Source organism: Balaenoptera physalus, assembly GCF_965194825.1.
Source record: "Balaenoptera physalus genome assembly, chromosome: 6".
Lineage (NCBI taxonomy): Eukaryota > Metazoa > Chordata > Mammalia > Artiodactyla > Balaenopteridae > Balaenoptera > Balaenoptera physalus.
Genome location: NC_138885.1, coordinates 80,900,888 through 80,927,366, shown reverse-complemented (window position 1 = coordinate 80,927,366; position 26,479 = coordinate 80,900,888). Strand labels below are relative to the sequence as shown.

General features: G+C 34.8%; 1 protein-coding gene and 1 pseudogene across 2 annotated transcripts in view; one reads left to right on the top strand and one right to left on the bottom strand.

Moving 5' to 3' along the window:
- Positions 1-5,597, bottom strand: part of COL3A1 (collagen type III alpha 1 chain) — a 38,532-nt gene extending 32,935 nt beyond the window's left edge. The window contains exon 1 of the mRNA XM_082466960.1: positions 5,379-5,597. Coding sequence (XP_082323086.1) covers positions 5,379-5,457 — 79 coding nt within the window. The 5' untranslated portion in view covers positions 5,458-5,597. The remainder of the gene's footprint in view (positions 1-5,378) is intronic.
- Positions 5,598-10,464: 4,867 nt separating this feature from the next.
- On the top strand, positions 10,465-20,166 carry LOC309662237 (large ribosomal subunit protein eL33 pseudogene; annotated as a pseudogene). Its single transcript has 2 exons — positions 10,465-10,556; positions 11,056-20,166. The product of its transcript is annotated as a large ribosomal subunit protein eL33 pseudogene (transcript).
- Positions 20,167-26,479: the final 6,313 nt, after the last annotated feature.

Below are 26,479 nucleotides of genomic sequence, written 5' to 3'. Positions count from 1 at the left end.
GATTAGTGATCAATTATAGGAATACTGAGGAAAATATATTCTACTTGTATAATTACAGTTGGCAAACATCTTTAAGTTTTATGTCTGATAACCAAAATGTTATTCTTACCTTCCTTATCACTAAATCATTAAGTACTTTAATTTCTTCCTTACAGTAATTTTATTTTCCAGTGTTAGTAAAACTAATACTAGGCAGAGTTTGTATCTGTATCTCTTATGTTGCAGGCCCTGTCCTGAGCGCTTCTCAGATCTATTTTACTTAATCTTCCCACAGGCCCTGTGAGGTGGATGTTGTCATAATCCTCATTTTACAGGTGGGAAATCTGAGATACAGAGACATGAAGTGATTTTCCCAAGGTTTTCTATGGTAAGAGGTAAAGCTAATATTTGAACCTAGGAAAGCTGTCTCTAAATTCCATACTCTTTAACTACTACATTCTATTCCTTTTCTGCAGTTTCAAGGGCAGGGTAGGATTAAAGAAGTTAACTTCAAAGCTCTGTCCCATTATGGTTTCTAAATCCTGCAAGCTTAAAATCAGAATCTAAAAAGACAGGGTTTATTTTTTGTTTTTTGTTTTTTTTAAGGAATAACATTTTTCTGCAGAATATCTTTTCAATCTGGCCTCAAAACGAGAAGATAATATCTGGAGTTGAATTCTGTTGTTTATTTTCTCCTGACCTTATGAAAAAGAGTTTAATCTCCAAGACCACCCTAATGACATCCAGACCACCAACAGGATTAACCGGGACTGGGAACTCAGCGTACATTTTACTAGATACAGAGAAGCAGGAGCCTATCAGCAGCAACAACAATAAACAGATAAGGCCTATGTATCCAGTGCCAAAAAACATAGGATTTTGTTTTTAGACATCCTAAATAGGATGTCTAAGATTGATTTTCAGAAAATACAGTTACTAAATGATTCATATTAATGAACTTCTAACTTCATTAAAAGCTTCCCTTCTGAACTTGGACATTTATGTACACACCAGGCAGCTCCAGAGCATTTCTCTGATTTTAATTAACTTGAGAAACACAGTCCCTGTTTGCTATCCTCCGCACCAAATACTATAGAAAACAAAGTTTTGGAAAAATAAATGCCATTTTACTGAAGCAGTAATTTCTTAATGTGACTTTTCAAAGCAAATTTAATTTTTAATAGGTTCTGAATCCTTTATGTTCAATGTTTACATCTTTGGGGCACTTTAATTTTTGTCCTCTTCTTTGAACTTTTCGTTTTGTTCACTAAGATTACATTTTAAATGGCAGTTCTTGACCTCAGTCATGGAAAATACAAGGGTTTTATTAGTTAATCTGAAAGGAATCCATTTCTGCTGTGTTTTCATTAGGCACAGACAGAAATTCTAGTGTTTAATGTAACTCCCCAAACTGCAGTTAACAAATGATTTGTGTAAGAATTGCTATCTTATTTTTTCCATTGTCATCTTGACATGAAACAGGCCAAGTTTCCCTTTTGAAAACTCTAGATTTTTTTACATCATACCACCCCTCTCTTTTCTATTTTATTTTATTTTTTTCTTTTGAATGTAGAAAACAACAGCACTACACTTTTTTCTAGGAAAAACTGTTTTACGAGAAACAGCCCACTGAGACGTTTCCAGAAAGTTATTGTAGACCTGGAAACTTTACAAATGTTCTTCATGTCCAGCAAAGGCAATAACATCTTTCATCTTTAAAACTTTAACTCTTAAGCAATCCACTTTAATCACTTCAAGGTGGTGAGATCACCTGATGTTACAAAATGAAAGAACTGAGCTACATAATCTTTGGAACTCTGCACCAGTCATCCACAATGGAAACCATGGGGTTTCAGTAGATGGCACTCTTCTCCCTGAGTGACTACTCAAGTTCTGGCATGCAACTCTGTAGGTGTGGAACAGAGACTTTTGTGAGGGCTTTTAGTCTCAACTCTACTCCTAGAAAACTCATATCCAACGCTTCTTGATTTTTTATAATGAGCCTGTAGATAAGACATCAACCCAAGAATCTGAATTAGTTAGAAGCACATAACCACAGTCTTTCTTTTCCAGAATTGTTCCGGTGGCTTTGTTCTTTTCTCTTACAATACAGAGATGTTTAATTTCAGAATTTAATCAGAATATCTATTTACTTAGAGGCCTTTAGATCATCTGATGTTGAATACTCTAGAGGTGGGGAGGAAATGCAAGGTATCATTAATGAAAAACACAAAATTTTGTACCAATACTTTATTTTCTTGGAATTTATATTTTTACAGAGCTGAAGATAATTTCTGCTTAAATTTTAGATGAACCTCCTATTTAAAAGTAGATTTAGCAGTTCAAAGTGTGCTTGATCAGTTACAAATCCCCTCTTAAAGCATAACGGAAATTAGTGTAAAAGAAAATAGACTCTCATAACCTGTGATAAGGAACTGATTTCTCTGAGTCCATTTACAGTGGACCTTAATTCTAAAACAATTAAATGCCCAGAGTTCATTATCACAGTGGAATTAGCCGAGTAACTAAATATAAGCTCAAACATGAGAACATTTTGAATTAAAATTAAGTTTATCTCCCTGCCCTAATGAAGCAATATTACTTAGTAATAACTTTTTATCCTTTTATCTATTTAATAAGCAGTAACTAAAATATGTCAAATAGTCCAAAAAATCAGAAACTTGACATATTCACAAAAATAGTTATATATTATATGTGGAATAGTTATATATGGAATTTTGAAAGTGGCCATAACATTCAAGCCCATTTCCTAAAAGTCTTTGAATATTGCTACCATGTGTTTGTGTTTGAGTATGTGTGTTTGACAATATTTTATCAGTAATATACCTGTTTTCTTAGGAAAGTAGTGTTTAATACTTAAAATTCACACATGTGATATTTTGAAATCTCATTATAAAGTACGGAATCCAGCTGTGTAACATCTATATTGGCACTGGTTATGCAAATGGTAACTGTCTGTCAGCCACTAGGTGGCAAGTCTTTGTGCTTAAGATCTGGCATGTTTATAAACTACAGGAAATATAAAATAGAACATATTTCTCCATTGGTAGAAGAAAATACATGAATTAGATAGAACTTTCACAGATTTGTAATAAGACCAAAATTCTTTGTGAGGACATGTTTTATGCTCTAGAATATTCGTGTGAGTAGACTAGAAGTTAGTGCTTATTGGAGCTGTTCTGTTTCTGGGATTCTCAGGGCATTTATAAGAAACCCATACCCCAGAACTATATATGACTATTCTCAATGTGCTGTATATTCAACCACCTCCTGTAACCTCCCCAAAACTAATCTACCAGCATTTTTTTGGTCTTGTTTTGTAAAACCTCCAGGGAACATAAGATGTTACTATCTCAAAAAAAACTTAAACATCTTTTTTCATGAGAAACAAAAGCAGTAAACTGAACAAAATCCTTTACAACTTCTTTTGAGCATAAAAGCATACAAATGGATCAGCAAAATTTCATGGTTTTTTGTTATATTCTGCAGCTAAAGGGAAAAGGGAAAATAAAAAGAACTTATGTGATATAAGGATCCTGTAGGTATCAAACACTTTTTTCCCCTCTAAAGTGGGATTGAGAAGAAAAACAGCCATAATGATTATAAAAGATTGTAAGCACTAGGCAACCACAAATATTTTGTCACTCTTTTGAACTAAACATTAAAGGTTTGTAGTCTTTCCAATAAATGAGAACTTTGTGATTTTTTTCCCAGAAATTAGCAGAATTTAAGGATTTTTAAAAAGGTAAAAGTCTTGATTGAGGTGGAGGTGTGGTAGAAGTCATTTGGTATTTTAGCCAAGGACTAGGGGTTGTGGCATCTTCTGGGAGAATAGAATGGGGAGGGGAAGAGGAGAGGAACAGAGGAAAGAGGACTGAGAATTCAAGGGAAGGAAAGGGGGAGGAGGCAAGAGGAGGGAAGAAAGAAAAGAGATGGAGCCACAGGGAGGGCACTAGGGGATGAGGGAGGAGGTGATAGAGGAAGGGGGGAAGGAGAAGGAGAGATGAAGAGAGATGGTCTTGCCTAGGAAGGGGATGGGGTGACGAGTGAAGGAATGACAAGGGGGAAGAGGTCCAAAGGAGTCAAAAGGGGTGGAGAGATAAGAAGGTGGAGAAAGGAAGGGAGGAGAGGAAAAAGGAGGAGAGGAAATGAAGGGAACAAGGAATATGGATGTTTCTTTTCATTTGTGGCCATGGGCTGAATATAACTGAAGAAAGATCATTGGGTGTTTCCCCCCTCCTTACATATACAACCTATAGGACATTAAAGATATTTGACATTAAAAATGAAAAACTGTTTTCAGACACCATGTTTGCAAAAACTATAGGTTTAAATGTAAGCATTTTTTTACTATGTGCACATAGAAATGAATGTGTAATGATTTCTTCTAGTATCTTCAAATTTAGCATTTAAAGACAATTCTATGAAAGTTTTAATTCCAATATGTCTGGTATTTTAATGACTCTGAGAAACATATGAATTAAAAGAAATATTTTCACACAGTAAGATAATGAACCAAACATGGTTTTGAGGAAATTAGAACATGAGAACCATCATTTACACTTATTAGAAAATAGAACAAATCAACTTTTTGAAGTCAAAGAGTACTAATATCTTTACCTTGTTTGCAGAAAAGTCAAACATTCCTGTTGAAAATATTTTCATAAATACTCTCTTTGTCAATGTAAATGCAGTTAAAATGTAGAACATGCAGAAAACACTAGGGCCTTAACCATAAATTACTAGAAGATACGTATTAATCAACCATGTAAATGCTTGAAACTGAATACAAATAGGAACAATGAAACTCTTTTACAGTTTGAACCCGTTTAAAGAACGTTGCAGGTATTAACTTGTTGCCATTTTACAGAAATATATTTCAATGGTTCTAATAATGTGTAGTGTTTTCCTTTAGACTATCCTTAATGCATGCTATTTTTAAGATGCATTATCTTACTGGGTAAACAATGCTTAATGTTCTATCCTGACAAAGAATCCAGCATACAAAGGAGAGCATAAAGGTATTACAAGAGACCAATAACTTCCAGACTGCTTAGGGAAGCATTCCACGATGTTAACAATCCAGGAGGGGAACTTTTAAAAGCCATTTAAAAAAGTTTCCAGTACCGTTAACGTGAAAACAAGTTAGTACAAGAACATCTTTATCTTCAACCACCAGAGAACTTTAAAATACAAAACGGACAGTATTCTCTTTAAGCAAATGTAAAAAGCACCACCCTGGTCAGTTCTACGTTTCACAGCTGGGAGCTGACAGAGGAAATTAGCTTTTAGGAGACTGGTTTCCCCTTTATACTGATTTGTAAAGAGAAGTAAAGGCAAAAACCCCATAAAGTTGCTTGAAATCGGTACCTACTCACCTTCCTGTTGTGCCAGAATAACAGTGGGATGAAGCAGAGCGAAAAGTAACCAGGTCCCCTTTTGCACAAAGCTCACCATGTCTAAATATCGGACATGAGACTCTTTGTGCAAAAAGGAGAAAAGCAAAGCAGCTCAGAGTAGCACCATCAGTTGTTCCCTGCCCTTCAGCACCGGGCCCGTCATAAAACTCAGCCACTGAGATTCCTGTGCTTTGGCCTTAAATAGGAAAAAGTTTGGCTTCCCTCGCTCTCCAGCCCCTTTCTGAAATATGAGAGCAGCACCCATCCCCTGAGCAGTAAAAGAAATGATTAATATGTCTTTTTCCCTTATGGAAGACACAACCCACAACTTAGGAGAAATTGCACATCTGGAGCTTGTGTCTATCTGTGTATGTATAAGTTTGTTTCATATTTTAGTCATACGTGTCTTTGCACAACTTAAGAATATATATCAAAAGGCTCTACCTTGAGTTTTAATAAAAGGCTTAGATGTGGGTATTTTTTTATTTCCCCTTATTAACAACTGCATCATTTTGAGAAATTTCTTGATGCCCTTTTCTTGGGCATGACTAATTTGCCAACCTGATCTTCCTAGAAGACTCTTATATTGGAATTTTGCCAGGATCCACCCTAACTCAATTTAAATAGGGAACTGTAAAAGATTAACTGGAAGAAAAGCCTCTGTTTGTCCCTTTCATTCATCCACCCACTCTGGGTCCTGGAAATTCAGTTTCAGGCAAATGTCAAAAGACTAAGTATCTAAGATATGTTTGAATGGCACCTTAAAAGTTAGATGCTAATCTATAGCTGTTTCTATTTTTCACAAATTTCTTTAGCCAGCCAAAGAGTAATTCCTTGTGAGAGTGCAAATTTTATACTGCTTGTAAAAGCTGAAACGGATTTTTCTAGAGGAAAATTTAGCCCTTCATGTCTTGACTTTGTAAGAAACAGAAAGAGAAAGAGCTTATCACATGAAATATCAAAAGAGTACCAAAAGTTCTCATTTTATCTGGATTGGTATAAATATTAGTATAAATATTTCTCAACTTAGACTTTTGTATGTATAATTTCCAGGCCACATTAACATAGTTTTTCAATGTATTTCTGGATATGGGGAGTAATTTCTGGGTCATATTTTAAAGAGGGGCAAATACTATTTATAGGTCTTTGATAAATCTTTGCAAGAAAAATGTGCTTGTCCACAGTACCAAGTTGTTTCTATTAATCAAGATATTTCTTTATACCCTAATCATCAGTCCATAGTTCCTTCATTCATCTCTCTATTCTACATGAGCTATTCAATTCTAATCAAGGTCACCTGCATTTATTTTATTTTTTCCATGTCAACTTAGCCATGCCCATCTCCATGCATGTATGTGCACATAAAATTCTCCCCATCTCACACCAATTCATGGAAGTCACTTCTCTAATACCCAGTTCAAGACTTTCCTCCATTAAAACTGTTTTCATCTTCTTCTTTCTCTTTCTCCCAATTCATGTTACACAATGTTTTACTCAATTTACATGTTATTTGTATAATCGTAGGTGTACATCTATTCTATAAGAGAGGACAGTTGTACACTTGCCTCCCTACAGGCCCAGTTACTAAAAGCACAAAGACGTCCAAATGTAGATGACATCATCTGGTGACAGGAAAAGAAAACTAGTTGGACCAATCTCTTGTACATCTTCTGATTTTAGACCAGAGATACACTACTTAGGGAAAAAAAGTAACAATTGAACAGTCATGAAAATAAGCTTTGCTACTGGATCATAGTGGAGAGGTTGGGGGAAAAGACTGTTATACACATTTTTCTGTCTTTCAATCATCTTCGCTTTATATTAAAAAAAAATCCCCTTGTGTTCAAACCAATTCAGAAACATGATTCATTTTTCTCCTGGTGTCTCTGACACGTGCATAAAAAAATTTATGTATCTGTATTCATTACCTTATCTTATGTACATGATCAATAAAAGTTGAAATTGATGAAATTTCTTCATTAGAATTGTTTTCCAATGTGGAAAATTAGATACATTATTTTTAAAATAATGCTTTTTATACTTTATTTCAGGCATTACATATACAATTTCTATTGCATTTTTGGTTTGTCCTAAAATTCTTAATTTGGTTATCTATTCAAATAAAAGTTTTATACCCATGAGAAAAATTCATGATTGATGTACTCATTTTTAAAAAGTTAGCTGATATTTTGCACAAAAAAATAATTGTTGTGTTTTAAGGTATCCATGAGAGATCCAGAGATAAATCTCATACTCCAGATTTTCTGATTTGGCATTCTTCACTACCTCAAGCATATCTGGAGGTCCTGCACCAGGATCCTTTGTATTCTATGTCCCAGATCTTATTATCCTCTTCATGTCAAAATGTTTTCTAATACAGTGTCTAGATGGATGTGGATCTCAGCTGGTGTCACGACTGGACAAAATACACACAGTGTTGAATTCTACTATGCAGTCCAAGGGCTGATGTCCTCGTAGTACTCTAGACACACATTGGTTTCTATACATCCCTGACTTCCCTGATATTAACCAGTTCACACAGACATGTCATTTTGCTCTCTGGATCACATTTAGAGTTTTAACACAAATCTAAACACCTGCACCAACTAAAGCACTGATTAATCTGGTTCTCCTTTAACAAAGAGGGTGACTAAAAAGATGAGGCAAAGCAAGGGTGTGGCAGATTATCAAACAAAAATTCAAATCTTTTCCAGTTCAGTGGAAAATGGAGCTTGGGAGAGATGCATAAGCACAGCTGTGATGAACTCAGTAGGCCAGTGAATGTCAGCAGTGCTCTCCACAATAGCGATAAGAAAATCAATTATCTCCATCATGAAAAACACATGGAAGAGAAGTCTCTCCCTCTCTTTCTCCGTCTCTCTCTCTTTCTCGTACTGCTTCATATATAACTTTCTTCTTTAAGCAAAGGAGGTGCATTTTTTAATGGACATTTTCTATATGTTTTCAAATCACTGTAAAACCATTTAAAATGTATCTGTGGTAAGATTCACTTAAAAATATACTGAATCCATAGCAGAATTGCAGCCTAAAATAGGATAACTTACAATTGTAAAATACAATGCAAATTTTCTTTGCTATTCCTAGAGAGGTGGGTCAGTTCACTTACTTTATGTGGTGAAAACATGTTTGGAGAGATGTGTTTCCTTTAAAATAATGTAAACAAATACCAATATGTGTGTAGTAGAGCCAAAATGTGGTTGCAAATGTCATGTTGTATTGAATGACTGGGGCACTTCTAACCACAGGTATATCTAAGATTGAGGCAGTGAGATTGGTAGTGGGACATGACAGGCAAATTTCTGAATGATTACTACGATCAGTTCTTCAAGACCCTGTAATTTCCTCTTATTCCCTGAAGTAGAGTTAATTGTCTCCTTATTTTTGTTCCTATAGAACTATATTGATAACCACTTCTCTTTAACCTAGAAATTTTACTTTTGGACAGGACTCACATTTCCTTGATGTTTAGTAAAATGAAGTTTGCTACACGTACTCATTTTGGAAACACTAAGTACCTCTATTCTTATCTATTTTTTATATCGTTTGCTGTTAAGCCTGAGGTTCTGCATTTCTCTCCCGGTATTTTTCAGCTGAAAATTACCCCAAGATTGAACAGAAAGTTCAATGAGGTTGCATGACCTCAAAATTACTCATTGGAATTGGAATTAAATAGCAGGCTTTCCAAATTTTTTTCACCATGTTTTCCACTTGGGTTAGTCACTGATGTGGTAACAATATTTTTATGCAATTTAGGAATTGGGTGAATACATTTTTTTTTTCTAATGAAGGATTGTAAAAAGATGGAGAAAGAATACAGTGGTAGAGTTAATGACCAATTTAAAAAGAAATATTCTGATTTCGGCTCATCATTAATCTTTAAAAAGAAATATTCTGATTTCGGCTCCTCATTTAATTTCCAGTGTTGCTGTAATTTAAGAAGTTTTGAGTAAATCCTCATTAATTTATACTGAATGATGGAGTTCAATCTCAGGGCATGCAAGAGAATTCACATCTGTGTTTGTGTGTCTATATGTGTGTCTGTGTATATGCTTATATATATATATGCAAATATATTTTTAATATATTCACATATACTTTTAAAGGTTGACTAAAATTTGAGCAAGTAAAATTTCCTGGAAACTGCTTTAAAAAAATTATTTATTTATTTATTTTTGGCTGCGTTGGATCTTCGTTGCTGCGCACGGGCTTTCTCTAGTTGCGGTGAGCAGGGGCTCCTGGTTGCAGTGGCTTCTCTTGTTGTGGAGCACGGGCTCTAGGCACGCGACCTTCAGTAGTTGTGGCTCACGGTCTCTAGAGCGCAGGCTCAGTAGTGGTGGCGCACGGGCTTAGTTGCTTCGCGGCATGTGGCACCTGGGACAGAACCAGGGACCAGACCAGGGATGGAACCCGTGTCCCCCTCACTGGCAGGTGGATTCTTAACCACTACGCCACCAGGGAAGTCCCCTGGAAACTGCTTTAATGTACATGTTTGAATTGTGAACGTTTATGAAGTATTATGATTATGTCCTCCTGGAATGAAGTCTTTATATACTTATGTTTCAATGATATTTATTTGCCATCATAATTATTGTAATTATATTTGAAAATTCACAGAAAATTGGAATCTATCTCATTACCTAACATACTGACTCATTCCAGAACAGTGTGATTACTTTATAAATTTTGTCACAAAGGTGACACAGAGTCTGGGAGTAACATCTTGTAGGAGTTCAGAAGTTCCCTGTTGGATCTTCAGTTAACTTAATCATTCTCAGGATTGAAGCTCCACTCTGCAAATCCCACCAGACTCTCTATCAAATATAATTCGTCATCTGAGTCATACTTAGGAATTTTCAGCAGTATCCAACACAGCTGCAATAGCTTTTCAAATGAAGCCAATTCTGTCTGAAGATAAAAAGAAAGCGCAAATTACGATCTTCTGATAGAAGCATGAGATAGGCCAAAGCCAAATTTATTGGATTTACATGCTTCATATGGAGAGTGATTTTAATTCCTCTCAATATTTTTATATTCAGATAGTCCAATGGGGCCATATTTAGGGTCCCTTAATCCAAATAATTCTTTAGGACAAAGAAATTTAGAGCCACCTGCTTCTCTCTCACCAAATAAATGCAGGTAAACATGGCCTTTCCAGGTGTAACTTATTATGACTGTTACTCTGTACAACTAACCCCTATTCAGGTCAGCATTACTGCTCATGTAACAAATATTCTGCTTGATTGTCTGAAGACTGCATTTTTGTCTATACATTAAATCATGTTTAAAGAAGCTTTATATTTAGGCATGTTATTGGTATATGGAATAATTCCAATATTAGATTCTTGGTGGAAGGAAGCTATGGTAAATAGGCTCCTTTTGTTCCAAAGGATGTGAGTGTTGCCCTCGGGAGTCTTAGCTTTCATGTGACAATGTCCATTTTTGTAACTTTGCTTTATATTTATGTTCATTTATATATTTATTTTATTCCTGCCTATAAGCTATTCTTATTTTTTATTCCCATCCCCTTTTAATACTCATGAACAGCAGCAAACACAGTCCCGTGTAGATCATAAGTAATAGGTCATAAATGTAAAAAAAGAATGACTGGATTGGAATGAAGTAGTTGAAATATTAGGCATTCCCTTTCTTCCATCTTGGGACGTGTGGACGCCTGCTGGGAATAGAATTTCTAAGATGCAGATCTGTCTGGAAGGTTGTGGTCCAAGGCCATTTTTGCTGGCTTAAGTGGGATCTCCAGAACAAGAGGGAGCACAACACAGCTTTTCTTAAAACTGAAGACGCTAATGCCTGAAATAAAACTGAATTCTATTTTGGCAAGAAATGTTCTTTTGCATACAAAGCAAAGAACACAGTGACTCCTGGTGGCAAACCAGACAAAACCAAAAAAATGAGGGGAAAAGTCAGTCCACTTGTGCTCATGGAAACAGTGGCATGGTTTGTGCCAAATTCGGAAGCAATCTTCCTGCGAAGGCCACTGGACACAGAATCCACATGATGCTGTACCCCTTGAGATTTTAGACATTGAAAAGTAAATAAATAAAAGTGTGGGGGAAAAGTTAAGTGTTTAATAATATAAGAATTTCTTAAAATTTGCAGGACCCATACGAAGAGTCTGCCTCTACCCTTCATCATTTCACAGATATTAGATACGTTTCATGAAGTGATTAGGTCAAAACATCTGACTAATGAGAATCGAATGGCTCTCTTTTTCCAATACCTAACATATTTATATGTATCCATGCCTTTCCTTATGCTGCCTTCCTGTCTGAAACGAGCCTTCCTCAACTCCATATGCTCGAGTCCTACTCAATTTTTAACACCCAACCCAAACATCACCTAATTTAGGAAATCTCTCTGATCCTCCCTGTTGAGATAATTCTCCTCCTCCTCTAATCTTCCTTAGCTTTCCCATGGCTCTTAGTTTCTTTTAATTTATAGTGTTTTATCTTTCTTGCTAGACTGAAAGCTACTGAAAGCAAGATTCAGGTTTAATCATCATTTTATACCCAATAGTAACTACTATAGTGCCTTTCATAGAATATGCAATTAATAAATGTCAAGTGTCATGATTTACAATATGAAACACTTAATCCAACAGAATGCATGTGAAGTAATCTATTTCCTTTGTATCCTTTAGAACTCATGTAATTTTTAATAAATTAATTATTCCCAGTATTTCCATCACTCTGAAAAAAGAAAGGTCACTCTTTCCAGCATAGGAAGGCTTTGGATTTATAATGGGTTTTTGAGACTTCCAGATGTTATGAATTTATTTCTAAAATAGAAAAAAAAAAAGTAAACAATAGAACTAGTTAGCAAACAAATTGAAAACAGTCAAACTCTGTGTTCACCACAAGAATCACAAGTAAGAGACCACTAAAAAAAACAAACAAACAATTTTTTTTTTTAAATGGAAAGAAACACAGGTAATTTGCCAAGGATGATAAGAAAGAATGACAAGAAAGTCAAAAGTTAATTTCAAAAACAATTTAAATAATTGAGCTAGAAATGCATCACGATTTTCATCTGTTTTATTTTGGGGATAAAAATTTTTAAATGACATATAAATGAGTATCATGAGAACAAAATACTTCAACGAGGAGTTCTCACACTTTTGAACTGTTTCACTTCCCTTGACTCAATTTCCTTGCAGTAAAAATTCTAAAAAGGAAAAAAAAAATAATGTAAAATAATCAAGTCATCAAAATACTGACATTTTCCTTCCCTTCCACAAATATAGGCACCCCACACATAATGTAAGACAAATGTTGAATGCCTTTATTCCTATTGCTTGCTTTACTGGTTTAAGTTCCCTGGAGAATTATGGAAATGCCAGTTGGGTTAGTTGAGTATGCCAAGGAATATATAGAAGCAGGTAATAGTATTCTTGAGAGGAGCCCTGTGTGTAGGAGTTGGAATCCAGTTTTCGGTTGTTTGGGTCAAGGTCAGCTCCAAAGTGAGCAGCCTCATTGACCTAGATTCAGCATCAGGGTTGTATCACTCTTGATTGCTGCTTGGTGTGAGCCGAAATGGTCACTCCTAAAATATCAGTTAGGGTATGACTGGCAGTGAGAGGCCAACAGCTAAAGGTTATAGTTGGAGGCACTATGTGATCAAACTGCATAGGATTGTATGAAAATTCCTTGGCCCTCTCCATCTCCCAATTTGAAGTGGTGTACTTCAAATAAAAGTACGTTTCAAAAAAACATACATTTATGGTGGGGAAGGGAAGAAATAAGAAAGAAATATGTTTTCTAGTTATTAATTGTGATGACTAACTAAGAAGAAATCCCAAGCTAAAATAAGTCTCTTGAAATATTTTAAAATATCAGAGAGTTACTCTTTCCTATTCAAAATATAATCAAGAACTGATGGACTCTTTGAAATCATATAGATTTAGCGGAGGAAAAGGGGAGAGGATGCATCTTGAGAGATTTCACTGAAATTAACATCGAGTTGAAGAAGGTAACTTTATATCTGCACTTTTTGCTATAGCAGACACCAGAGCAAAATATGGCCAGACAGTCAATTGGGACAGCATGACACACCACTGGAAAAAATGATGTCAAGTGCAAAATTACAAGAAAAGTAAAATCATTGTTGAAGCCACGTTAGCATACCCTGCTCAAAATTATATCTGATTCTCTAGGCACTTCATTTGGAAGATTCCCCAAAACAAAAGCAGAGAAATTACATAAATGGTTTTCCAGGCCAACCTTTCTGATTTAGTGTGCTGTAAGTTGCTTGTAGTGTTTCTCCAAGTAGGGAATCCAGGAAAATTTCTAGGGGCTGTGGATTTTGGAATCTCACCAAATTGTTAATGATTGCAGCCATACTAGTTAGCAAAATCCTTCCTAGCAGTTAATAAGAAGAAAGGGTGACCAGTGAATCAGAGGAAACAACAGCGGTAGTGACAGGCACCTTGGGTACCCATGTGTACCCACCATGGTGTTAGCTCTCTTCCTAGCTGTTTTTTCCAGCACTGCATTGGTGTAATTAAATTTTGTTCTCCTTGACTAAAAATGGTGAAGAGAACACCTCTCATTTCCTCTTCTCAACAGCTTAGAACTTAGGCGGAGTGGGCAGCAAGAGTTTGGGGTAAAGAAATCTTAAGACACAGAATTTTAAAATATTGAAAAAGAAGGCCAAAATATGGGCCATACTGAATGGCCACATTCCTGAAGTGGCCATTAGTTCAGTTATTTTCTCTCATTATTTTCCGGTAGTTATTTACTTATTATGATAATTTACTTGATTACTCATAATTATTATTTTATATTTTCTGCAAGGATGAAAGCCCCACGGGGAAAGGGCTGTGTCTGTTCTGGTGGTCACTGTTTCTCTGGTACCTTGCATGTAGTCTCAAAGAGAAGGTACTCACTCAGTAAATAAGTGCTCAGGAAGTACTGACCTGTTGACAGATGAGATGCTGAGAATCCAGTCCAATACCAATGATTCTAAGCTTTCTGGTGATTTCCTTATTTTTCCAGTCTAATTTATATAATCTAAATTTAAATTAAACGTTCTTAATTCTCAAACTGGAAGAGTGGTTTTATAAGAAAAGCTTCACTTTAGAATAAAAATATCCATCTGTAAAGTTTTATATTTTTCTTCATTTCTTTTTTTTTTTTTTTTTTTTAAATCCCCAAATAAAATCCCTGCCAAATGAAAGTAATACAAGGCAACTCAAATAATTTGCCAGGGCAAGTTTATTAACATTTTCCCAAAGCATATCTAATTTGAACTGTTTATTTTGGATCACCATCCAAAAGATAATTTTTTTTAAAGCTTATAGGAAAATGCTTGGCTTATAAATGTTAGTTTGCATAGATAAAGGCAAGGAATGGGGTTGAGTGAGGAAGAGGAAGAGTGTCTCCCACAATTAAAATGTTCCCAGAAATTGTTTTTGACTGTGTCATTTAAGCACTTGGCCCTAAAGAGTGTTAATGCAGAGAGATTCAATCATCTCAAAATAAAATTTGAAAAAATATTAAATATCTAATGCCTGATGCAGTTCCTGGCACATAAGGTGCTCAATTATGAATTGGGCTTTCATGTTTTGATTTTATTAGTAGGAAGAAGGTTATTTTCATGAAAATATAATTGTGGACGATTGTCCATAATTAAAACAATAAACAAAGCCCTTAATAATAAGAAGAATAATAGCAGTTTTTATTTAGTACTTACTACGTGCCAGCCTTATTCTAAGTTTTATTTGTATGTATTTGTTTTTATATGTATTTAATATAATATATAAAACTAGAATATATAAGTAGAATATATAACATGTACATATAATTTATTTAATCTTCACTACAACCCTGTGAGCATGACTAATGCTATACCTGTTTTGCAAATGAGTAAAATGACTTCCCAAAAAGCACATGCTTAGTGAACACAGAGCCAAGATTCAAACCCAGGAAATCTGATTCCAGGATCCATTCTTTCAATCCCCATGAATTAAGTTGAATTTAGTAGCCCTAAATGCTTTCAAACAGATCAGAAACTTTATATTTAAATGAGTGTTTTCCTCATCAATGAAAACATTGGAGTGGCTAGGTGTAGTACAGTTTTTTTCCTCTCAATTACGTATTTGTTTGAAACATTATTTTCACTGTTTCCGCTGGTGAACCTATTGAGAGTAGGTTTAATTTTTTTAACTACCGAAAACGATTTGTTGCAATTTCTGGTGAATAAGTAGGATTAAACAAGTAAAATTGTGTGACATTGCATCAAAAAACAAAATGTGAATACAAAGTAATGATTCCAATTTTCCTTCATGTCTCATAAAATGATTGTAAAGACAATCCCACAGATTAGATCCAAAAGTGTTTTTGAAAAAATACATAATGTGAAGATGTAGTCAAAGGTGTATTCTTTCTGTTATATTAGTAAAAAGAGAATAGAAAAGAAAAATCTCAGTGCTTTATGGAATTTAAAAGTCAATGGAAGAGTCCTTGAAGTCTATTGTCTTGAATTGAGGTGGTGTGAATGTACATTGGAATACAGAGGTCTTTGTGTAGAATCTCATTCTTCTACTAAATTATATTTTTTAATCTGATTTTTGTTTTTCTCAGAATCTATTAGGACAACCCAAGTTTTATTGTAGGCAGTGTTAATCTAGGATTAGCCAAGCAAAACCAGAAAGTGAAAAATTAGGCTTTCCCTCCCCTGAGGGCCTGTCCACGTTGTAAACTGTACAAAATGATCCTATCCTGACAGTGGAGAAATGAACACAGTTTCCAACAAAACTTACATATGTGGCAGGGAGCTGTCCCGAAATGACATACTTAGACAAATATTTCCAAAAGGATCATAGGTTTTCCTTTACAACAGTATTTCATAGGCTTTACATTTCTCAGCTTGGCCTTCTCTTTATCACTTTCTCTCTTTATCATTATTTTTAAAAAGCTTTATTAATTTTGAGTTTCTTCAAAGAAAATTTTTTTATTCAAACAACAATTTTATTTTGATGTACATGTTGATTCAGTGCTAAGAAGCAATTGAGGAGAATGAAAAACAGTTAAGCTGGGGGACATTGTGGATTATTAACAGTTAAATTAAAGCAGATAACTAAATTCCAATTTTTATTTTATTTTATTTTCACTTTAATCATTTCATAGATGTGCTGTTTGCCCTCACCTTATAGATTTGGATTTTCAGGAACATTGTCTGCTTTCTACATTTTTGTCTCCAAATTACTTTCCAACAATTCAGGTAAGTGCCTCTAGGTGTAGAGCATATCTCCTTGATGATTCTAACAGTCTCTGATCAATTAATTAATTATGCTATTCAAATACCTATTGTGTGCAAAGCACTGCACTAAGTTTGTTAGGGTATAAACAGAAAAGTAATATGATTCTTAGCCTTAAAGAGATTATATAATTTACTTAATATTGAACATATCCATTGGGCACTCTTATAATAAATTCATCTATGAAGTGATAAGTTTAAACATAATTTGACTGAGATTTATTCTAGTTTAAGAAGTCGACAATTTTCTAAAAAAATCATAGAGTACTTATTTTTTCCCCAATTAAAAATATTTCAATTATTTACTCATACTTGCTTCTCCCTCCTGTAATATGTTTTGTATTTCTACAGTAGTTTCTGTTTTCCAAATAGCTCCCACAGAAATAGATGCATCTGTTCTCTGGACTTAACAGTATATCATTCTTTTTCTTAAAACACATTATTGTAAAACACAGGTAAAGAGAACCAAACATATTTTTTTTAAAAATTGCATATGAAGTGTTTTCTGAGCTGTGAGCTACTTAACCTCTCTCTGGAGCTGATATATGGATGCTTTTAACTTAAAGTTCATGCTAGAATTTTTTGTACTTTAAAATAAGGGATTATACCTATTCTAGATTAATTCTTTTTTGTTATTTATTTTATTACACTTGAGTTCATTTTGGTTTTAGTTGGAGTAGCCTGATTAATTGATGTATTAATTTTGAACGGGATGCTTCAGAATAAGGCAATAAGCTTGCAAACTCTAACTATTAGTAGGTAGCATCTATTTTTTCCTATTGTATACACTTTAGTGAAATAAGCCTAGAAAAAAGAAGAAAGAAACTTACTTTCTCAATCCAACCAAAATGTTTCTTATACCAAGAGATCAAAGAAATTCATATCAAAATATGTAGCATTTTTTAAAAGCGTATTAACTGCTTAATAAATATAGGAACTGATAATATCCATGATCCAGAGATGGGGTGGTTAGACTTTCTGTGACTGCTTTGTTGAGTCATGGTAAGCATATTCTTCATCTGGCTGTCACATTGTTTTATTTGTTAGTCATAGCAATTGAGTCTGATTCATACTGTCCTATACAAAGCTCAAGGCCTTGCAAGCATGCATTCTTCTAACATTTCTAATCAAATGCTTCACTCTGACTTAGGAAAGTGCTGACAATAATGTAAGCTTTTTTGTGTAGAGAATGGTGAATATACTTAAAAATAATATGACAAAAATCTCAACATTACTATCTTCCAATTGGACAATTTTACATGATTGGGACTAATTAGAGCTTTCTTCCTGATTCTGCAGAGTTCATGTTAGTGAATTTTGGCAATGTCTCTCATATTATCCTGTGCCAGATAAGTGAAGACGTCTTGGTGGACTGATATTGAAATAAAAGGTGTGAAATCAGTTTAACCAATGGTCCTATGATTAACGGACATAGCAGAAATTTTAATCAAATTTGTAGGTGATAAAAACTACATGTTGCATGGCAATATTAGGATTAAAATTAAAATCTCAGAATTTAGTGATGGGCTGATAGCAACATCATAAAGTTGTGTAAGAGATAAATGTAAAAGCATATATTAAAAACTGATTACAGAAGAATATGGTGAAGAAACATGGCTGCATAATAGTAGCTGATGCGACAAAAAAAGTTGGTAGGTTTTAGTCAATCTTAGCAGGGAAATATGGCTGTTAAATTGGTCTATGACCTTGTTCATGAATTAAATGTATACTTATTGAGTAACTATTGTGTGCTAAGCATTATGCCTGGCATGGGGCTAGTGACGAAATAGACCTGATCCACATCTTTAATAAATCTACAAACAGTCTTGTCTGAAAGGTTGACAAGAAACAGTTTCAACTCAGAGTGAAAAATACTATGAAAAAGGTGGTACTGAAACTTGTGAAGGCCACATGATCCAGTCTATAGTTGTCAAGATGAGTTTTCCAGAGCAAATGATTTCAAGAATGATACTGCTTCTGCTTCTATCTTCTACAAATCTTACACAAAGAGGCTCATCCAGTTATATCTAAATCCCAACCTTGGCCTGTTCTATAATGATCTTGCTACCCTTCCCCCTCCTCTACACTATCTGGGAAAGACTGAACATGGTACCATTTCTAACTCCCTCAACCATGCAGAAAATTCTTATAAACGTGAAATTGGGCAATGAAAGATTCTGACAACCAAAGGGCTTTCATAATACTTCTTCCCTCTCCTTGATAAGAAATAGAGTTGCATTCAGGTTGTGCATCCCCGTAGCTCTTTTAGGAAAGAAAGTAGGAAAGAGGATAGATAAAAGAAATCTAGGGACTTCCCTGGTGGCACAGTGGTTAAGAATCTGTCTGCCAGTGCAGGGGACATAGGTTCAAGCCCTGGTCCAGGAAGATCCCACATGCTGCAGAGCAACTAAGCCCGTGTGCCACAACTACTGAAGCCCATGCACCTAGAGCTCATGCTCAGCAGCAACAGAAGCCACCATAATGAGAAGCCTGCGCACCACAAAGAAGAGTAGCCCCACCTCTCCACAACTAGAGAAAGCCCGCATGCAGCAACGAAGACCCAATGCAGCCAAAAAATTAAAAATTAAAAAAAAAAAAGAAATCTAAAAGGCAGATTAGTTACTCTTTCTTATTTCCAGATCATAATGCCTCAAAACATTCAGAGTTGGAGCAAACACATCTACGAAAGCCATTAGCCCCCGAGCAAGCCCTATTCTGTAGTATTGTCAATAATGTTTACCAGTAAGAGAGAGATGTTATAGTCTATATTCTATTAAAGGAGTTAGGTAATTTTGTAATGCATTTGAGAAAGAGAGCTAAACGTCTATTTTTAGAGTAATCTAGGTATTGTTTATCCTAAGATCTCTTTGCTTTTTCTTCTTCTCCTCCTCCTTCTCCTCCTCATCCTGGATCATTCCTTCCCAACATCTGCATGGTTTGCTCCCTCATCTTCTGCAGATCTTTGCTCAAATATCACCCAGTGAGTATTTCTTTGACTGTCTCACTTAAAATCTCACATCCTTACCATCCCTCTACCTCCTCTTTCCTGCTTTATTTTTCTTCTCACCACTTATGATCCCCTGACATACTATATATTTTACTTACTTTTCTGCTAGTGTCTTTCCAAATGGATTATAAATTCCACGAAGACAGGGCCTTTGTCTCGTCTGTTCTTTTCTGCAACGCCAGCACCTAATACTCAAGTACCAAGTATTGGACATGATAGATCTTCAATAAATATTTGTAAAATAAATGAATGAATAAATAAACCCTAAACGTTTACTTCACCTCTGACCTCTTTCCTAAGTGCCACACATCTTTACTCTAGAGGTCAGCACTATGGTCCATCTCTTGCCTGGATTCGGCTAATAACCTCCTAGGTTCTAGCCTTGCTTCCAGTCTTTCTTCTTTTTACATTTATTCTCTATACCATCTCTTGAGAAATTATTCTAAAGTCCAAATCTTATCCTGTCACTCACCAATTTATAATTTTCCAATGGATTTCACCACCCTTAGAAGAAAAACCTACATTTTAAGAAGAATCACGTTAGCTTTCCTCATCTCACTTTGCTGTCTCGGGTCCTAACACTCCAGTCTTCATTCTGATCATCCTAAACTACTGGTGTTAGAGTTCCTCTAACTCACCACCTTCTTTCTTACTTCGAGATCTTCACCTCCGTTCTGTTTGACACACGATTTTCACAACCCACTTTATTAGCCTAGCTCTTATGCATTCTTCAGTGTCAGATGTTCTCGCCCTGGGACGCTTTCCCTAAAGGACAGAAAAACCAGTTGTTCCTGATAAGTACCTACTTAGTACTGGCATTTCTCAAAGCAGTCATCACATGTTATTTAAATTGATTATTTTTCCGTGTCCTCTACTGGGGTCTAAGTGCCATGCAGATGGTCATCTCATTTGTCTTGCTCACATCCAGATCCCTAGAGCTTATCATGGTGCCTAGCTTATGGTATGCATTTGATATTTGTTGCAAGTAAAAGAGAGAAAGAATGAATATGGAAAAACGGAAAGGGAGGAGGTGGGGGGATTAGACTTTATTCTGTATTTAAAAGAAGACAAGTTTAGATTGCCCATGGAGATAAATGTTCTTATCTTAAGCATTTTAATTAGATAATAAAAACACATTTAAAATCCAGCAGAAGATGTTTCAATGTTATCTTTAAATCACTCTCTTATTTAATCCAATATGCTCCCCAGGCCATAACAGGTACTAAATAAATATCTGGTAAATAACACACAAGACTGTTCTTTTTTTCAGCCAGATAAGACATAATCTGTGTGAATATACACAGAATATTTGTTCAATAAATTTACTGTATTTTAGTGAGAGCATTTAAAATGCCCTCTAGGCCAGGACCTCAGTGCACCCACCCCAGTTCACCATGAGACTAACAGTGACTCCATGAAAAGAATTGGATGGGAGACCTCTCAGAGGTCATTTCTGTGCAATGGATTTTTAATCAAGTTCTTCTAAACTAACTGTAATTTATTATCTATATATTCCTTAAAATTGCTATTAAATTGTTCCATCTTCAAACAGCATTAACCCTTGGGCAGTCAAGTTCCACAAATTATCAGTCACTGTATTAAATAAGTGTTTTCAGTTGTTCTAACACTACCTATTCAAAGCTTTCAAGGGTGCCCAGTACTTCTAATCTTGCCAGACTTCTTGAACCACTCCAAACCACCAAATGATTAACTTCCCTCTTATTTCCCCTAACTTTGATCAAATTTCTTATCTGCTCTTGCCTTTCAAGGATACTGAGACAAGTGTCAAATCCAATCCGCCTGGACCTAGAAGCCTCACTGTAGAGAAGGCCAGGTGGATCCTCACACATTCATAGCCTGATAAGAGGCTTCTCATCTGTCCACTCCTCTCAAATCTGCAGCAATAAACATTCTGAAACAAAGCTAGAAATGTAGGTGAAGAAAAAGGGTGGAGTCAGTCTGAGCTTGAAACTGCTGCCATCATGTGTATTGATTTTTCCTTGCCAAAATATTATTGCCATCTTTCAGAGCTCTGCTCTGAAAGGGTTTGGAATCCATCTCTTTGCTGAGTCTGTCATGTGTTATAATTCTCCACAGACTATGAGCTAATGCTGCAGGATAGTCCACCACCTGGTCTCAGAGGACTAAACTCTATCTTCATGCTTAAGACAAGAATGCTGACGGGGCGCTCCTATTAAGTAGAGCTTAAGTAGAACTTTCTCTTTCATACCATGTTGGCAAAATTAAACACACACTAAAAAACCAAACAACAGTAACAACAAAACTAAAAAATTACAGGGAATAATTTTACAGGTGAACATTGTGAACATTTTATTCGTTGTTTGTTTCATCGTGCCTTGAAGTTTTTTTTCATCAAAATATACTCAACTCGCATTTTAGTGTAATGCTTTTCTTCTAGTTCTGCTTACATAAGACACCTATGACTATAACAACCATTTCCTAACTGAATAAAGGAGTAAAATGTGGGAGATAGGACTTAAAAATTAATAAATATTAACCTAAGAAAATGAGATCTTGTCAAATGTCATTATTTAAAGCCAAATATTGGATATTAATTCTGGTTACTTCCTGATTTTCTGCTTTAACTTCAACTAGCAAAGTGATTCAATAATATGTTGGATATTAATTCACCACAAAATTGTCAATTTACTGCAACGTGATTTCTAGAAATATGAAACGAACAAGTCTTGGTATGTTAAAGTGAGATCTGAGAAGTGAGAGAAAAGAATGTGAAATTAGCATATGGCATAATTTGGAAAAGGAATTTAGACTGAAATTTTGAGATGGAAAAAGTACTGAGCAAGTTTGTGATGTAGGTGCAAGCATGCTGGCTAGCTTAGAGTGGAATAGAAGAAAGGAGAAAGAGATGTAAGAAAAGGTAGTTAGGCAAACATTATTTTATTTTTATACCCATAATTTGATTATTATCATTAAATTTCTACTCATTCTTCAGTTAATAAGTAATCCTGTATAAGAGTACATTTCCTACCAAAACTCAAATAAAGAATGTGAAAAAAAAGTTGTCAGTTCAGTTCAGAGTTTTCCTTACATTTACCATTCATACCATTAGGAAGAACATGGGCATGTTGTATTTAATAAAGCCTACATAAACTACTTATTTAAAAAAAAACACTCTCTATTTATGTACCCCATGAAAAATATATACCACTGAAGAGCAAGAAACAATGGGGTGTACATAAACTAATAAAAGTGGTAGGATTTATCTTTTTTCTTTCTTTTTCTCCCTGAATTATGGTAAAATTCCTGAAAAAGAGAGAATTGGACAAGTATATGTGTTACTTGTACTTGGACCCACAGATGCTTTCTCAGAGGCCAATGAGTTCCCTATGAGATATTATATTATTGTGTTCTCATTTTGATGATACACACAAACACACATGCACACATATGTATACTCTGGATAATGTTTGGCACTTCTGTAATCAAGTGGTGCCAAACAATAGTCCTTGTCTTTACGTTTGTGTTTACAGCTTTTGGGTGCCAAATAAAACTATACTAATTGAGTTGAGCTAAGAGAACAGTGAAAACAGCAGGAGTCAAATTAATAATTAGTATAGAAATGTTGTATTTTCCCCAAGTTCAAATGCTGTCATGGCTTGATTGATGAATCAGAGTTTCACCGTAGTTTGAAAAGACAAAATTGATGGGAAAACTTGAGCAGAGAATGAAGTAGAATAAAAGGGAGAGAGAATGACACTTTCTTGAGTATATGCTTTTGTATAATTTTGACATTTGAAAGCTCTATTTTTAGTTGGAAATTTAGGCCATTTATATTTAAAGTTATTATTAAGCATAGTTTTACATTTCTACGTATTTTAAATATAAATTAATATAAATGGGAAAGGAAAACAGTAACTCAAAAACTGAAAGAACACTGAAACAAAAGGACCTAATTGTGTTTCAGTTGAATACCATAACCACACTACAGGGACAAATAAACAAACTCAACTAGATGCTGCCTATATGAAACTCAAAATACAGGAAATAATAAATAAGCAAAAATCAGTGTATTAGGAAATAAGAACACCATACAAAATAGAAAAAATTATAAAATCAAAGGTGGTTTTGACATGATCAATAAAATTAATAAAACTCTAGTCAGGATAATTAAGAAAAGGAAAAAAAAAAGATACAGAAAAGAAGCCAACTACCCATATCAGGAATGAGAGAGGTGATATTACTACAGATGTTACAGTTATTAAAAAGATAAAGGGGGGTATTATGAACAATTTGTGTCATAACTTTGAAAATTTATATTAAGCTAATAACATGAAAAGCACAAACTACAATGTTTACTCAAGAAGAAACAGATAACCTGAATTCCATAGGTTTATTTAAAAATATGTATTTGCAGGGCTTCCCTGGTGGCACAGTGGTTAAGAGTCTGCCTGCCAATGCAGGGGACACGGGTTCGAGCCTTGGTCAGGGAAGATCCCACATGCCGCAGAGCAACTAAGCCTGTGTGCCACAACTACTGAGCCTGCGCTCTAGAGCTCCCGAGCCACAACTACTGAGCCCGCATGCCACAACTACTGAAGCCCGCATGCCTAGAGCCCATGCTCCGCAACAAGAGAAGCCACCGCAATGAGAAGCCCATGCAACAAAACCAAGAGTAACCCCGCTTGCCGCAATTAGAGAAAGCCTGCGCGCAGCAACAAAGACCCAACACAGCCAAAAATAAATAAATAAATTTATTTTAAAAAATGTAATTGCAGTTAAAATCTTTGCAGAAAGAAAATCTAGTTCTAGATAAGAGGTGAATTCTAACAGTAAAGAGGTAGTAATACCTATGCTACTCTATCTCATCAAGAAAAATAAACAAGATGAGATATTTCCCAACTCATTCTATGAGGCTATTGTTACCATGATCCTAAAACCAGATCAAGATAATACACAAATAGAAAATAGCAAACCTACATCCCTTGTGAATATAGATGCAAAAATTTTAAACAAAATGATAACAAATTGAACCCAACAATACTTTTAACAGTATAATATACTGACCACCTGAGTTTTACCCAAGGAATGAAATGTTTTAGAGTTTGAAAATCAATCAATATAGCTCACAATATTAACAGAGTAGAAAAAAAAGAAAAAACACATGATTGTCCCAACAGATGCAGAAAAAGCATATGGCAACATCCAAATCTAGTCCTGATGAAAAACTTTCAGCTTACTTGGAATAGAAAGGTACTTTCTCGACCTGATAAAGTGCTTCTGTGACAAATCTACAGCTAAATTTATACGTAATGAAGAAAGACTGATTACCTTCCCTGTAAGAGAAGCAAGAGGTCAAGACAGTTTACTCTCACCACTTCTATTCAGCATTGTGTGGGAGGTTCTAGTAGGTGCAGTAAGGCAAGAAAACTAAATGAAAGGCGTACAGATTGGACAATGAAAACTAAACTCACTCTGAGTTTAACATAGTGCAGGAGACCAGATAAATATACTAAAATTAATTTTATTCTATATGCTAGCTAGACAAAATTGGAAATTGAAACTTAAATAAATACAATTTACAATAGAACTAAAATATAAAATACTTAAGAGCAAATCTGAAAAATATGTACAATGCCTGTACAATCAATATTACAAAACTGATAAAAGATTTCAAAGAAAATCTAAGTAAGTAGAGATATATGCCTTGTTTACAAATTGGAACACACAATAATGTTAAGATGTCATTTCTCCTAAAATTGAGCTATAGGTTTAATGCAATCTCAGTCAAAATTATAGCAGGTTTTCTACTGTAGAAATCGGCAAGGTCATTCTAAGTTTCGTACAGGAATACAAATTACCTAGAATAGACAAAACAACTTGGAAAAAAAAGATTAAACTTAGATGACTAGGAATATGACTTTAGGACTTATTATAAGTTACAGTAGTCAATATAGTGTGATGATGGTGTGAGGATGAACAGATTGATGAAATAGAATCGCGATTATAGAAATAGACATACATGTATGTACATGGTCAGTTCATCAAGGGTGCAAAGTCAATTTCACAAAGAAGGAATACAATTCTTGTACTGTATGGGAATAATTGAATATCCATTTATAAAAAAAATGGTGAACTTTGATCCATATCTTTCTCTCCTTTCATGTCCAGCCGAACTTTTATTCAAGAGTTGGGGTTAAATAAGAACTTGCCGATGCACACAAATGCTAAAGGGAATTTTCCACCCACATCCTTTCACAGAAGCCACAATCAATTGATTCTTTTAAATAATTAATTAATTAATTAATTAAAGCTTATCTGTAAGTTCCCTTACTAGACTCAGGGTCTTTTCTTTTTCTTTCCTTCAAGGCTTATTGAGATATAACTCACCTACAGTACTGTATGAGTTTAAGGTGTGCAACATACTGATTTGACCACATACATCAGGAAATGATTATCACAATAGGTTTAGTGAACATCCATCATCTCGTATAGATCATATGAGATATAGATACAAAACTAAAGAAATAGAAAAAAAATATTTTTCCTTGTGATAAGAGCTCTTAGGATATACTCTCAACGACTTTCATATATAACTTATAGCAGTGTTAATTATATTTATCATCTTGTACATTACATCCTTAGTACTTATTTATCTTATAAATGGAAGCTTGTACGTTTTGACTGCCTTCATCCAAACCATCTCTGGTAGCCACAACTCTGATCTCTTTTTCTATGAGCTTGTTTGCTTTTGAAGTATAATTGACCTACACTGTTAGCTCTTGTTGCAAAACATAGT